The sequence below is a fragment of the Mobula birostris genome, chromosome 1, assembly GCF_030028105.1.
Source record: "Mobula birostris isolate sMobBir1 chromosome 1, sMobBir1.hap1, whole genome shotgun sequence".
NCBI classification, from domain to species: Eukaryota; Metazoa; Chordata; class Chondrichthyes; order Myliobatiformes; family Myliobatidae; genus Mobula; species Mobula birostris.
The window spans coordinates 106,051,152-106,067,634 of NC_092370.1; the positions used below are offsets into that span (position 1 = coordinate 106,051,152).

General features: G+C 41.1%; 1 protein-coding gene across 1 annotated transcript in view; it reads right to left on the minus strand.

The window, feature by feature from the left end:
• The window catches only part of LOC140198740 (1-phosphatidylinositol 4,5-bisphosphate phosphodiesterase gamma-1-like), a 269,063-nt gene that overhangs the window by 50,700 nt on the left and 201,880 nt on the right, over window positions 1-16,483 (minus strand). The window contains exons 17-22 of the mRNA XM_072259758.1: window positions 13,893-14,093; window positions 12,861-12,980; window positions 10,422-10,605; window positions 9,215-9,292; window positions 7,229-7,332; window positions 668-764 (exon numbers count right to left, since the gene is read on the minus strand). Of these exons, the coding sequence (XP_072115859.1) occupies window positions 668-764; window positions 7,229-7,332; window positions 9,215-9,292; window positions 10,422-10,605; window positions 12,861-12,980; window positions 13,893-14,093 (784 nt within the window). The remainder of the gene's footprint in view (window positions 1-667; window positions 765-7,228; window positions 7,333-9,214; window positions 9,293-10,421; window positions 10,606-12,860; window positions 12,981-13,892; window positions 14,094-16,483) is intronic.

A 16,483-nucleotide genomic window follows, 5' to 3' on the forward strand; every position in this document is an offset into this window, starting at 1 on the left:
TGGCGGGGCAGGCTTGAGGGGCCGAGTGGCCTATACCTGTTTCTATTTTATGTTTGAATGTTCATCCCAATTAGTTTCACTCCATAGCTTCATCCCTACTGGTCTGCAATGTTTCATTTATTGCACAGCCCCTTTAAAAGGTTACTATTGAATTGGCTCCTGTTACAGTTTCATCCAATACTTTCCTGAGCTCAATTCCATGCGTGAAGGAAAATACTCTCCATGCTTTTTGACAACCAGCCTTTCAGCCAATGGTAAGATTTCTCACTACATGATTTTGAGATTCTCTTCCATTGTTTAGGGAAATTAATGCAAGCTTCTTCATCTTTCCCATTTAAGAAACTCATCCTTGCTAGCTTTCTCTATCTCCTTGCATCCTCTAAAGCCATTTATCTATCTTAAATCAACATTCCCAGAATCAGACACAATAAGTCCAGCTCAGCCTCCTTAAGAAGTCACATTCAGGGATTTAAAACAATTGCTTTTGTATTTAATTCCTTTATTATGAACCTACCACCTCCACATCTTATGGATTTTAAAATGCAACATGTTTCAAGTTTGTTATTCAAAGCACAAATTAAAAATGCCTATGAGAATTGCATCTTTGCAGATTGCTCTCTACTGGTTTCAGGCACTCGGTACTATCAGATGCAAAACTCCTGCTTACCGCTTCATCCTGCTCAGGTACTGGAGTATTCGTTATCTCTTCCACGTAATTTGCCGGAAACCACAGCTGTTTTTTGCCTCCATAATCCCCTCGCCACCTGATTGTGAGTTTGGAGAAAATATTCAAGATGAGGAAAAGAAGACCAACAGTATTTAAAAAATAATCCATCTATGAAAGCACACTTTCAATTGTATTTGCTTCTTTTCTTGGTCTTTTTGTTCAGTTCTGCTCTGTCACTATCACGATAAATTAAAACCAGCTAGTCAGTATCCAGTCAGTCTGCCTTCACTCATCTGCGGGGAGACAACAATGTGTCAATGGGCCAATACCTATTTATTCACTGACGCACTAGTACGATTTTGACAGGACCACATGACAGCCTCAGTCCAAACATGAACCATGAAACTGAATTCAAGGAGTAAATTAAGAATGACTACCCTTGGCATCAAAGCAGTTGTCCAAATGTGTGTAACAGATTGGCTGGTTCAATGGGAATTGAAGGCAAAGCACTCCAGTGATTGGAGTTACAAATAGCACCAAAGGAACAGGTTTCAAAGACATTAAAAAAAACTGTAAATTACAAACAAATACAGAGAAAAAGAAATAATGAAGTAGTGTTCAAGGCTTTATATACCATAGGAGGTTCTGCCACCCTCAAGGCAAAAGTCAGGACTGTGATAGAATAATCTCTACCCCAGAGGGTTAGGCAGGAAGATCATTCTGAGTACTTAAAGAGAAAGAACATTTTTTTTATAAAAAGATTGGGAATTTTATGGCTCTGGGGAAACAACACAGTACAGTTACAGAGTTAAACAGCATTGAAAGTAGCCACCTGGCTCACCATGTCCACACTGTCGAGTGGATACCCATTTCTGATTTATTCCATCTTCTAGTACTTGGTCCATAACCTTCTATGCCTACGTGATTCAAGTGTTTATCCAGATGCCTAGTGTTTCTTTTTACCACCCTCCGAGGCAGTGTACTTCAAGCACTCACCACTCTGGAGTAAACCCTCGGACCTCCTCTGAATGTCTTACACCCTTACCCTAAATCTTCTAGTGTTATCTGTCTCTGGTATGGGGAATTTTTTTTGCAGTCTACACTACCTATAGCTCTTAGAGCTTTATACACCTCAGTTATGTTAGCCCTTAACCGCCAATGGTCAAGAGAAAACAAACTTATGCTCTGCAGTGTCTCCTCATAAGCGAAACATTCCATGCCATTCAGCATCTTGGGAAAGGGGAGGTGAGGTCTATGCCAAGTCTGCCACAATTATATTGAATGCTGGGGCACATTTGAGAACCTGAGTAGCCTAACTCCTGCTCGAATTTTCTTGTGTTTCTTATGTTTTTATGTTGGTCCAATGAGCAACAATACTCAAGAAACTCAACATCCTCAACAACAGAGCAGACCACTGCCATAAACATTCATTCCATCTCCTCACCAGTGGCCGTGGTGAGTACCCTCTACAGAAATACCGTAATGTTCCAAGCTACTCTAGTAGCGCCTTGTAAATCTACAACCTCGACCCCTCTTGCCACACAATACTGACACAGAAATATATCACCAGTGGTTCATCAGCACCATTCTGAAATATCAAACCGTCAAATTAAAACCTGACTTAGAAGGATTAATAAATTATGGAGATATAGCTTATTATTAGTTTTAGTTTGACTCATTACATTATTTTGAAATGTTGCCGTGAGTACAGTCAACCACACACAGATACTTCGTCAAATATATGCACACATATGCTTCAGAATGCACCGTCCAATAAATGTTCATGCAGACTGTGAGACCATAAGACAAAGGAATAGCTGATTCATGGCTGATTTATTATCCCTCTCACACCATTCTCCTGCCTTCTATCCATAACCTTTGTCGCTCCAACTAATCAAGAACCTAGCAACCTCCTCTTTAATTATGTTCAATGACTTGGCCTCCACAGATTCAAATTTCCTCCTCATCCCTGTTCTAAATTGATGTCCCTCTATTCTGAGGCCATGCCCTGTGGTCCTAGACTCACCCACTATAGGAATCATCCTCCCCACATCCACTCTATCTAGGCCTTTCAATATTTGATAGGTTTCAATGTGATCTCCCCTCACTCTTCTAAAACTCCAGTGAGTACACACCCAGAGCCATAAAATGCTCCTCATACATTAACCCTTTCATTTCTGGAATATTTCTCATGAAGTTCCTCTGGACCCTCTCCAATGCCAGTACATCTTTTCTTAGGTAAGGGGCCCAAAACTGTTCACAATGCTCCAAGTGTGGTCTGGTGAATGCCTTATAGAGCCTCAACATCACAACCTATATTCTAGCTTTCTCAAAATGAATGCTAGCACTGCATTTCCCTTCCTTACCGCTGACCCAACTTACAAGTTAACCTTTATGGAATTCTTCACAAGGACTCCCAAAGTCCTTTTACACCTCTGATGTTTGAATTTTCTCACCATTTAGAAAATAGTCTACACCTTTAGTCTTTCCACGAAAGTACATAACCATACATTTCTCTACAGTATATTACCTCTGCCACTTCTTTGCCCATTCTCCTAATCTAAGTCCTTCTGCAGACTCCCCGTTTCCTCAACACTACCTGCCCCTCCACCTATCATTATATCATATGCCAATTCTGTCATCCAAATCATTGACGTATAATATGAAAAGAAGTACTTCCAACACTGAGCCCTGCAGAACACCACTAGTCACCAGCAGCCAACCTCAATTGGCCCCATTTATTCCCACTCTTTGCCTCCAGTCAGTCAGTCAGTCAATCTTCTATCCATGCTAGTGTCTTTCCTGTAATACTTAAGCAGCTGCATGTGTGCCACCTCATCAAAGGCCTTCTGAAAATCCAAATAAACAACATATACTGACTCCTTTATCTATCCTGACTGTTATTTCCTCAAAGTATTCCAGAAGATTTGTCAGACAAGCATTCCCCATGCTGACTTTGGCCTACTTTATCATGCACGTCCAAGAACTCCAAAATCTAACCTTTAATACTGGACTCCAACATCTTCCCAGTCACTGATGTCAAGCTAACTGGCCTATAATTTCCTTTCTTCTATCTCCCTCCCTTCTTAAAGAGTGGAGTGATAGTTGTAATTTTCCAGTCCTCCGGAGCCACTCCAGAATATAGTGATTCTTGAAAGAGCATTACCAATGCCTCCACAATCTCTTCAGCTATCTCTTTCAGAAAGCTGGGATGTAGTCCTTCTGGTCAAGGTAACTTGTCTACCTCAAGGCCTTTCAGCTACCCAAGTACCTTCTCCTTAGAAATAGCAACTACATTCACTTCTGCCCTGACACTCAAATTTCTGGCATACTGTTCATATCTTCCACAGTGGAGATTGACACGAAATACTTGTTAAGTTTGTTTGTCATTTCTTTGTCCCCCATTATGATTCCTGGGATGGCAGGACTTTCATATGATGAAAGACTGGATCGACTAGGCTTATACTCACTGGAATTTAGAAGATTGAGGGGGGATCTTATTGAAACGTATAAAATTCTAAAGGGATTGGACAGGCTAGATGCAGGAGGATTGTTCCCGATATTGAGGAAGTCCAGAACAAGGGGTCACAGTTTAAGGATAAAGGGGAAGCCTTTTAGGACCGAGATGAGGAAAAACTTCTTCACACAGAGAGTGGTGAATCTGTGGAATTCTCTGCCACAGGAAACAGTTGGGGCCAGTTCATTGGCTATATTTAAGAGGGAGTTAGATTTGGCCCTTGTGGCTAAAGGGATCCGGGGGTATGGAGAGAAGGCAGGTACAGGGTTCTGAGTTGGATGATCAGCCATGATTATACTGAATGGCGGTGCAGGCTCGAAGGGCCAAATGGCCGACTCCTGCACCTGTTTTCTATGTTTCTATATTACTACCTCCTCAATGTCATTTTCCAGTGGTCCAATACCCACTTTTGCACCTTTTTACTCTTTACATAGCTGAAAAAACTTTTGGTATCCTCCTTGATATTATTGGCTAGCTTACCTTCATATTTCATCTTTTCTCTCCTTATTTCTTATTTAGTTGCCTTCTGTCGGTTTTTAAAAGCTTCCCAATCCTCTTAACTTCCCGCTATATTGTATATTCTGCCTTTATACTGTCTTTGATTTCCCTTGTCAGCGACGGGTACCTCACCCTCCCCTTAGAATACTTTTTCATCTTTGGGATGTATCTCATCTGCGCCATCGAATTGCCTCCAGAGGGGCCAGCCATTGCTGTTCTGCTGTCATCTCTGATTGTGCTCCCTTCCAATTAACCTTGGCCAGCTCCTTTCTCAAGTGTCTGTAATTCCCTTTACGCCACTGTAATACAGATACATCTGACTTTAGCTTCCACCTTTCAGACTGCAGGGTGAATTCCAACTCTATCAAGGTAGTAGTGGTTATCTATGCCACAGTAATGTAGTGGTTATCGTGACACTATTACAGCTTGGGGTGTTAGAGTTAGGAGTTCAATTCCGATGTCATCTGTGAGGAGTGTGTACATCCTCCCTGTGGAATATGTGGGCTTTCTCCAGGTGGTCTGATTTCCTCCCACAGTCCAAAGACGTACCGGTTGGTAGGTTAATTCGTCATTGTAAATTGTCTCGTGGGTTAAACTAGGGTTGAGCTGGGGATTTCTGGGGTGGCATGACTCAAAGGGCTGGAAGAGTGCGTATCTCTAAATAAATATTATGATTACTGCCTCCTAAGGGTTCCTTTACCTTAAGTTTCCTAATCAAATCTGTTTCATTACACAACACCCAATCCAGAATTGCCCTTCCCTTAGTGGACTCAAGCACAAGCTGCTCTAAAAAAAATGCAAGTTGTAGGCACTCTGCAAATTCCCTCCCTTGGGATCCAGCACCATCAACCTGGTATTCCCAGTCTACCTGCATACTGAAATCTCCATGACTATTGTAACACTGCCCTTATTAGATGCCTTTTCTACCTCTCATTGTAATTTATATCCCACATTCTAGCTATTATGCAGGAGCTCATGTATAACTCCCATCAGGGTCTTGCAGTTTCTTAACTCTACCCAAAAGGATTCTACATCTTCTGATCTTATGTCACCTTTCCAAGGATTTGATTTCATTTTTTACCAAAAGAGTCACCCCACCCCCTCTGCCTACCTGTCTATCCTTTTAAAACAGTGTGTATTCCTGGATGTTAAGCTCCCAAATTTGATCTTCTTTCAGTCACTCAGTGATGCCCACAATGTCATACCTACTAATCTCTAACTACGCTACAAGATCAATCTACTTTATTCCATATACTGCAAACACTCTAATATAATGCCTTCAATCCTATGTTCATCACCCTTTTCCATTTTGCCCACACGTTACACTTCATTTCATCCCACTGACTGCAATTTTGCTCCATCACTTGCCTGTCCTTCCTCACAGTCTCACTGCACACTGCATTGACTTTTATACCAATTGCCCATCCTGAGCCCCATCACTCTGGTTTCAATCCCCCTACCAAATTAGTTTAAATCCTCCCCAGCACAATATAAATGTGCATATATATTCAGCAGATATGAGGTGTTGCTCAAGAGTTTAGGACCAGACTTGAAGGTAGAAAGAGCATTAGTCTTTAACATTTTGGTAGAGGCACCATGATTCAATTCCATCACAGTAAAATGAGATATCTGCACTCTCTCTACTGCTTGTATATGTCCTAATAAACTACTTGGCCTCCATATACAGTGACCTGTGTGTTACGGCCAGTCAAGGAAATTTGCCCACCTAGAATTCATCAGTCACTACCCAAAAATCTGAGATACGGAAATGAAGTTCAAACTCACAGAATTTATGTGAAAAAAGTAAACAAATAAACACAACTTTTTCTTGCGAGTTGCTTTTCTTCACACATGTATATCATGTTGCTTCACGTTCTAGAAAATTGTAATGTGGTATTTTTCTAAGAACAAGCGGCCCCTATAAAGAGGGACTTCCTTGTAACTTCAATTGATTAGACATTTTTTCAGGAATCAAACAAGTGGAATGCGAACCATAAATTTAGAATACTATCAATACCAAACCGGAAAAGTCCTTTCAAATGTAAATTACGTTCAACATCAAGTATTTTCTTATTCCATGATTCCTTATGTTATGACTGAGAAACCTATTTGCTAGTAATTTAAACAGGATAAAGTTTATATGCATTCAATGAATATTAGATCTTTCCTTCTCCAAACCTTCAGTCTTTTACTCTCAATTCCCAACCACCGGTCCTTCAGTTTATAATTAAATTTCCAACTGTCAGGATCTTACACTGGGGCCTCAGTCTGTAATGTTCCAGATCTCCCCAGTTCCCATTTTCCCAGCCGTCAGCCTCTGCCCCTCCCAGTCCCCCATTGCCTTTCTTTCTTCTTTGCTTATTCAGATGATTTATATTTCCCACATTACTATCTTTGCTTCTCAAAGTTTGTTACAATCAACCTTCTTTAGCAATATTCTACTCTGCTTCCTTATTGTCATTAGCAATATAAACTGGCGTCACATCCAAAATGACAAAACAAAAATCTAATTCAAGTAGAAGATCTGCTTGCTTAAGCAAACTCACCATCCGCCTTCCTGCTTGTCGACATTGTGAATAATGGCCTGCTTACAGAAGGACAACTCATCCTCTCGTTGGGCTTTGTAATCGTACAGAGCTTTAACTGTGCACTAGAAGGAAGGAAATATTAAGTTTCATTGAACTAAACTATATACTCACATAGAAACCAGGATCAAGTAATCTTGCATTTTCCCTTGAAACACAGACAAAATGCTGAGGGAACCCAGCAGATCAGGCAGCATCAGTGGAGAGGTGTAAACAGTTGACGTTTTGAGACAACACCCTTTAATTTATCAATCTGGCATTAAGGCTTCTGTATAGACTGTAGAGGGTGACTAGATGATATTAAATCCTTTAGCCTGTGGCAGGGGTCAGTGAGGAGAACCAGCTCTCTGAAGGCAGGATGTCAGGGCCTATACCCAAACAAAATGCAAAACATCTACTGAGACGGGAGTACATTTAAATGCCTGCCAGCAATGCAAGGGATTAGCAAAAGTACTAACAAATGTACATTTTGCATGTCCCACATTGGACACCCTGTAGTCTGAGTAAAGCTACCATTTCAGTGTCTATTTGCCTCTACATAGACAATAGGTGCAGAAGTAGGCCATTCGGTCCTTCGAGCCAGCACCGCCATTCTCTGTGATCATGGCTGATCATCCACAATCAGTATCCAGTTTCTGCCTTATCCCCATAACCTTTGATTCCACTATCTTTAAGAGCTCCATCCATCTCTTTCTTGAAAGCATCCAGAGACTTGGCCTCCACAGCCTTCTGGGGCAGAGCATTCCATATATCCACCACTCTCTGGGTGAAAAAGTTTTTCCTCAACTCCGTTCTAAATGGCCTACCCCTTATTCTTAAACTGTGGCCTCTGGTTCTGGACTCACCCATCATTGAGAACATGCTTCCTGCCTCCAGCGTGTCCAATCCCTTAATAATCTTATATGTTTCAATAAGATCCCCTCTCAGCCTTCTAAATTCCAGAGTATACGAGCCCAGTCGCTCCAACCTTTCGACATATGACAGTCCCGCCATCCCGGGAATTAACCTTGTGAACCTACGCTGCACTCCCTTAATAGCAAGAATGTTCTTCCTCAAATTTGGAGACCAAAACTGCACACAGTACTCCAGGTGTGGTCTCACCAGGGCCCTGTACAGCTGCAGAAGGACCTCTTTGCTCTTATACTCAATACCCCTTGTTATGAAGGCCAGCATGCCATTAGCTTTCTTCACTGTCTGCTGTACTTGCATGCTTGCTTTCAGTGACTGATGTAGAAGAACACCTAGATCTCGTTGTGCTAACCCTTTTCCTAACTTGACTCCATTTAGATAATAATCTGCCTTCCCGTTCTTACCACCAAAGTGGATAACCTCACATTTATCCACATTAAACTGCATCTACCATGCATCTGCCCACTCACCCAGTCTGTCCAAGTCACCCTGTATTCTCATAACATCCTCCTCACATTTCACACTGCCACCCAGCTTTGTGTCACCGGCAAATTTGCTAATGTTACTTTTAATTCCCTCACCTAAATCATCAATATATATTGTAAACAGCTGCGGTCCCAGCACTGAACCCTGTGGTACCCCACTGGTCACCGCCCGCCATTCCGAAAGGGCCCCGTTAATCGCTACTCTTTGTTTTCTGTCAGCCAGCCAATTTTCAATCCATGTCGTTACTCTGTCCCCAATACCGTGTGCCCTAATTTTGCCCACTAATCTCCTATGTGGGACTTTATCAAAGGCTTTCTGAAAGTCCAGGTACACTACATCCACTGGCTCTCCCTTGTCCATTTTCATAGTTACATCCTCAAAAAATTCCAGAAGATTAGTCAAGCACATACAAGGAACTTAATTAAGATGTCAACAGGCTTATTTCAAATTATCATTCACAACTAAGAGTGAAAGGATCCAGCCTGACTCTAATACTGAAAGGAAAATTTTTCCTTTATCATCCAACCCTGCAGACTAAGACTTTTATCTTACCCTTGCTGTAGGCATCTTATTTGCTTCAACATAAAAATGAGGAGTCCGCATTTCGTACAAGGCTCCATAGTCCAGTTCCTGGAAGAAAATTAAATAGTAGTCAGTTGGAGAACAGCTGGAGACTCAAGAGACTGTGGAGGCTGGAATCTGGCACAACAAACAATCTGTTGGAGGAACTCAGCAGATCGAGCAGCATCTGTGGGAGGAAAGGAATGCTGATGTAGTGTTTTGACTCGAAACACGTACAATTCCATTCATCCCACAGACCCACTGAGTTCATTCAGAAGATTATTTGTTGCCAAGAAAAACAGACTGTTAAGTAAATGTCCACAGCAAGAAGAGCAACAACATAAGATTGAGTTTGTCCTAATTCATTTTTCATTAATACTTCTTTTTATCTTCATCTTGATCAGAAGCAGCTGATAGGCTAATTGACCCCAGTACTGTTTTGTCTAAGTAAGATGGATTCTTGTTATTTTCTTGCCACCGTTCCCCTCTGGAAAAGCATCAACAAACAAGAAAAATAGGGTACAAAATTGCCTTGTTGAAAACTCACCCAGCTATTTGCTCTCATTTCATTTATAAAACTGAGCAACCTTGTGACGTTTTTCCGACAGTCTTGTGTTTCTTAAGGAGGATGCTAAGTAACATAAAGTAGTAAATCTGCCCACATTCATGAAAATATTCCTGTCTCCCAATGACGAGTCAGGTCATCTCAAGGCGTCGATAATACTCTCAGATTTAAAACATTATTTGCTCCACTCCACATGTGCTCTCCAGTGTATCCCAATGTTCTCATATACTTACGTAAGATTAAAAATCTTTCATCTGATGAACAGTGTACCTAACCTGCTAAGGACCTTTCTCATTTTCACCATGGGATATGGACAGTTTGATATGACAGCTTGTTTTTTTTTGAGTTTATGTATTTGGTATATGTGCATATTCACATGAATATGTGCGTATATTACTGTCCACAAAGCAAGTTACAACAAGAGGGTTAAAGATTTTGCACAGCAAGTTCTTAAACATGAAAGGCACTTCCCTGCTGCTCTAATCAGTAGCTAGTCATCTGCCTGAAGGTTCCTTGGCCCATTCTTCACGCAGAATGAGAAAATGCAGCCCAGTACCAAACAGCAGCAGGAAAACAGGAAAGCAGGTAAAAAAGGAAAAATAAAGGAATATATTGCTCATTTTCCAGACTTACTGTTGTGCCCATTTTCTCCAACGTTTCCTCATTGATTGGATATCGCAGTTTCATTTTCCGGTACAGAGAGTGCTTTTCGTAATAATTCACCAAGTCAACCAGGCTCTCAAATTCTGCAGAGCTTCCCAGCATGAAAAGGCGTCCCTCCTGCTGGATACGGCAGTGTTTAATTTTCCCCTCTGCCCTAGAAATCACAAGCAGATGGGTTCAGTAAATAACCCTAGAAACTATTTTCATTGATTAGGTACATTATAAGCATGACTAATGACAAGAGAACTAAAGATCTCACAACTCACTAGATTAACTTAAAACATTTTTGAATAATTCTACATGTATTCAGTGAACCTTCTGCTCAAGATGAAGGATCAGCATGGATTCAGAAAGGGCAGGTCCTGTTTGACGAACTTACTGGAGTTCTTTGAGGACATAATGAGTGCAGTGGACAGTGGGGAACAGGTGGATGTCGTATACTGGGATCTCCAGAAGGTGTTCGATAAGGTGCCGCACAAGAGACTTATAAATAAGATACGGAGGCATGGAGTTGGAGGAAATGTATTGGCATGGATAGTGGATTGGTTAACCGATAGAAGGCAGACAGTTCGTATAAATGGGTGTTTCTCCAGTTGGCAGTCTGTGGTGAGTGGGGTGATGCAGAGGTCGGTGCTGGGTCCACAGCTGTTTACCATTTACATTGATGATTTGGAAGAGGGGACTGAGTGTAGTGTAGCATAACACTAAACTTAGTGGAAAAGCAAATTGTACAGAGGATGTGGAGAGTCTGTAGAGGGATATAGATAGGTTAAGTGAGTGAGCCAAGGTCTGGCAGTTGGAATACAACGTTGATAAGTGCGAGATCATACACTTTGGAAGGAATAATAGAAGAGCAGATTATTATTTAAATGGTGAAAGATTGTAGCATGCTGTTGTGCAGAGGGACTTGGGAGTGCTTGTGCATGAATCGCAAAAAGTTGGCTTACAGGTACAACAGGTTATTAAGAAGGCAAACGGAATGTTGGCCTTCATTGCTAGAGGGATTGAATTCAAGAGCAGGGAGGTCATGCTGCAACTATACAGGGTACTACTGGTGAGACTGCACCTGGAGTGCTGTGTGCAGTTCTGGTCTCCATACTTGAGGCTTTGGAGGCAGTGCAGAGGAGGTTCACTAGGTTGATTCCAGGGATGAAAGGGTTAACCTATGAGGAGCGATTGAGTCGCCTGGGACTATACTCTCTGGAATTCAGAAGAATGAGAGGGGATCTTATAGAAACATACAAAATTTTGAAAGGGATAGATAAGATAGAAGTAGGAAAAGTTGTTTCCATTGGTAGGTGAGACTAGAACTAGGGGACATTGCCTCAAGATTCAGGGGAGAAGATTTAGGATGGAGATGAGGAGAAACTGTTTTTCCCAGAGAGTGGTGAATCTGGGGAGTTCTCTGCCCAGGGAAGCAGTTGAGGCTTCTTCACTAAATATATTTAAGAAACAACTAGGTAGGTTTTTACATAGGAAGGGAATTAAGAGTTATGGGGAAAAGGCAGGTAGATGGAGCTGAGTTTACGGACAGGTCAGCCATGATCTTATTGAATGGCAAGGAAGGCTCAATGGGCTGGATGGCCTACTCCTGCTCCTATTTCTTATGTTCTTATGATCTTATTGTTGGGACTGCAGCATTTTTCTTCAGGTATACCTCAAGCTCAGGGACGTTCCATCTAGTGGGGTTTTATAACGGCCTATAAGCTTACAAAAAGCGTTTACATCTGTAGCTGTGCAGAAACGTGGCTGAATACTGAAGACCCACGAATCAGTGTGGCTGTCTGCTCCTGCTAAGCTTGTCATGCTCTGACATTGGAGTGGGCATTCAGAAGTGAAGCACAAACCTCTGTAATTCCCCAATTGGAAATTTGTCCTGAAGCTTACACCAAGTTGTTCAGCAATCCCATTCATACATTTGGTATTTACAATTGAAGGGTCCTGGCTTTTCAAATTAGCACTACTTCCTTGTTGAAGTGCTCATCCAAGGATTTGCTCAGGTAAGAACAGGGTTTGCAGGAGGTAAACAGTAAGTGCGGGCTGCAGGCAGGCAGCAAGCTATTCTGAGTAAATTCTGGATGAATATTTTCCCTCTCCTCAGATCAATCATTGGCCTAGCTGACCATATGTACCAATTACTCCTAATTTGGGACTATTTTCCCTTTGCCAATGAAAAATAATTCATACTAGCAGACTTAGATTTGAATTAGATCACCCAAGTGAATATATTATTATGATCCTTCAAAAGATAGAAAATTTTGTCGTTTGCTTATATTCATGGTCAACTTATACAGGAACTCTTTATAGACTGCCAGAATGATCGCCCATTTCATCTGTATATGTCTTTAAAGTAAAATCTGTGTAGCTTATAAAAGTATTAATTCAGACATAAAATTCATCACCACTCACCGGAAAGATATAGCGTAAGAGGTGGGCTCGTTCCTCATTCGGACCAAGAAGGCTCCATCCCGTGGCACTCTCATTAACATGTGCTCAGCCTGTAACCGTGTTAAGTTGGCATGGTACCACCTAATAGAACAATTTATCCTTAGAATTATGATCCTATATCACAAAGCACTCTCTTCTCAATCAATACGTATCCCCACATTTTCACACTTTGAGTTCTGTAGGTTCTTTTCTAGTTCCTGGAACCTATGATCTCCATATCTCAGAGGGCAGGCCTGTGGATATTTTAGTATACCAAGTCCTTTTTCCAATTCATACAACAGCCCAATTTGAACACACTGTACATCACTTATCTTTCACTATTTGTGGGTCAAAAACATGGAAATACTTGTCTAAAGGTATTGAAGGAGCACCTCACCACAAAGCTTTTCTGCAGTCCCTGAAAGCCCACCATTACATTTACCAGGGCAACATTAGAGCCAATAAATATCCACCTTGGCGGATTCTCCAAGATGAAAGCAACTACAGTGAAAACCCCTGCACCTGCTTTTTCATGCTCCGGGCTGGGTAACGGTGAAGCACTGTTTGGTTCGACTCACATGGCTCCAGGACACTATCCCATGCACCTTTAACCTTCAGACCATGTGACTCAGGAACTTGTCTTAGTATTATTTTCACGACTGTACATGCTTTTGTAGCTATATGTGCTGACAGTGACAATATTTTGCACCTTTGCCCCAGCGGAATGCTGTTTCGTTTAGGTGTATAGATGTGTACAGTTGAATGACAATTAAAATTCACCTTGAACATTTTCTCTTATACTCCTCAGACTTGATACTATTCTCATTTTGTGGAACTTAATTAGATTTCTTAATACAAAAAGAAAGGTATAAATAGCAAAGCACAGGGAAACGCAACATACTTGAAGAATTTTTATGGGGTTTCCATGCAACATGCACAGTAGAGTTCCTGCCAATGCATTAATATGCCTCCTCCCTTCCATCTTTGTGTAACCTAATTCTGCGTAACACTCACTCTTTACTTTCATGAGCATTTGGCTGTGGTACTGGGTCAGTCAATCTCATTTCAAATTCATTACAACGCAGCGGAACCTCCCGGTAATGACTGATCAGTGTATAAAGGCTGTCAAAAACCAGGTTGTCAGTCAAGTAGAATTTTGTTGTGCCAGCTTCTTGTCGAGAGTGGATACGGCAATGCTGAACCCGTCCTGATCTCCTGTATAAACAGATAATGTAGGTTACATAAAAATCAGTTGATTATAGAAAGCAGGTAAAGATTCTGTTTTATAGTATATCCAGGAGTAGTAATTCTCAGGGCAGTTAACTTTTTTGTTGAGAATCCTAACCAAACGTCATTCTCTAAAATGCACTGAGGAAAAAACAAACAGAGTATGCTTATTCTCCTTATTTCACTGAGCTTCATTTTAATTATCTCATTATTGGTATCTTTCAAATTCTGGTCAGGATTAACTCCAAAAGGGAGGAGAAAATATTTCAAGATGACCTCATTGGCTTTTTGTAAACTTTAATGACCTTCCTTCCCCTTATGGAAATTCCTTTTCTTTTTTTGTGGAGAGCAAGTATCTGAATAATAGGTTTTATACCCCATTGCAGAATGCTATTTTCTTACAGTTCCAAAATCCTTTGAATGGAAAAGCAAATGGAGCAGCATCCGTAACCAGAGGTGGAGAAGAACTAGTTTACAGCACATTGGCTTACAAGGAAATGAACTTAACTGGCTAGCTCATGAGAATATAAAGCAGCATTCTGAAGGAAAACTCCAGTGCAAAGGGATGGGATTATCTGTTTAGAAAACAACAACTAACATTATGCTAACACAGGGATTATCAAAGAATTGGACATTATCTATGTGATACTTCTGTCACCATCTAATGACAAAGTTGGTCATAATTCTATCAAATGTTGAAAACTTCTCCTTATACTAGAAATGATACTTCATTCCATTCTCATGAAGTGTTTAAGATAATCTAAAGTAATTCAGAAGATTAATTTGCGTGGCGGGTGGAGATATGTCACTACCAAAGGAGGTATAAGGCTCTCCTTCCGTCTGCTAGCCTGCAAGTCACGTAGGCAGACAATCTCTGAACAATGGCTGGGGTCACCTGGCTTGTAAAGACACTGTTCAAAGGAAGGCAATGGCAACCCACTTAGCTAGAAAAATTTGCCAAGAATAATAATAGGCATGGAAATACTGTGATTGCCCACGTTGTACGACATGCCACGTAATGAACAAACAAATCTTTCAAATGTTAGAAGTGCAAACTCAAATGATTACAACATTTCTGCTCACTAGATTTTTTCCCACACAACTTTCAAATCGGAGTTTGAAATAGGTGCTATTCCAATTAAAGGTGAGTTGAAAATATCTGTTTCATTTCACTTTGGAAGCCAATAATCACAGAGAGGGGTTTTAATACCATCATTGTGGACTTGGACTGTAATCTTCTCCTACTCACAAGGTAAAACAGAGCATACTGAGCAACTACACCACTGAACCCCTACCTCTCTGAATTATATTTCATTCTTGTCAAAACAACATCCTCTCCATATCCACTCTATCAAAGCCTTTCACCATTCGATAGGTTTCAGTGAGGTCACCCTTCAATCTTCTGAATTCTAGTGAATATATCAACATTACATCCTTGCTTTTATATTCTAGTCCTCTTGAAATGAATGCCAACATTGCATTTGTCTTCCTCACCACAAACTCAACCTGCAAATTAACCATTAGGGAATCCTGCCCAAGGACTCCCCAATCCCTTTGTGCTTCAGTTTTTATTTCGATTTACTCTCCATTTAGAAAATAGTCAAATCTTTCATTTCTTCTACCAAAGTGCATGACCGTACACTTCCTGACACTGTATTCCATCTGCAATTTCTTTGCTCATTCTCCTAATCTGTCTAAATCCTTCTGTAGCTTCTCTACTTCCTCAGAGCTACCTGCCCCTCCACTTTCCCCTAAGGGTTCTTTTACCTTAAGCTCTCTAATCGATTCTGGTTCATTGCACAACACCCAATCCAGAGGTGCTGATCTTCAAGTGGGCTCAACCACGAGGTGCTCTAAAAAGCCATCTTGTAGGCACTCCAGAAATTCCCACTCCTGTAATCCAGCACCAACCCGATTTTCCCGATCTACCTACATATTGAAGTCCCCCATGACTACTGTAACATTGCCCTTTCAGCATGCATTTTCTATCTCCCACTGTAATTTGTAGGCCACATCCTTACTACTGTTTGGGGGTCTATATACAGCTCCCGTCAGGGTCTTTTTACCATTGCAGTTCCTTAGCTCTATCCATAATGACTCAACACCTTCTAATTCTATGTCACCTCTTTCTAATGATATGATTTTATTTTTTTACCATCAGCACAACGCCACCCCCTCTGCCTTCCTGTCTATCCTTTTTGACACAATGTGTATCCTTGGACATTAAGCTCCCAGCTATAATCTTCTTTCAGCCATGACTCAGTGATGCTTACAACATCATACCTACTAACCTACAATTGTGCTGCAATTCATCTACCTTATTCTGTACACTGTGTGCGTTCAGATACAACACCTTCAGTCCTGTATTCACCCCTTTC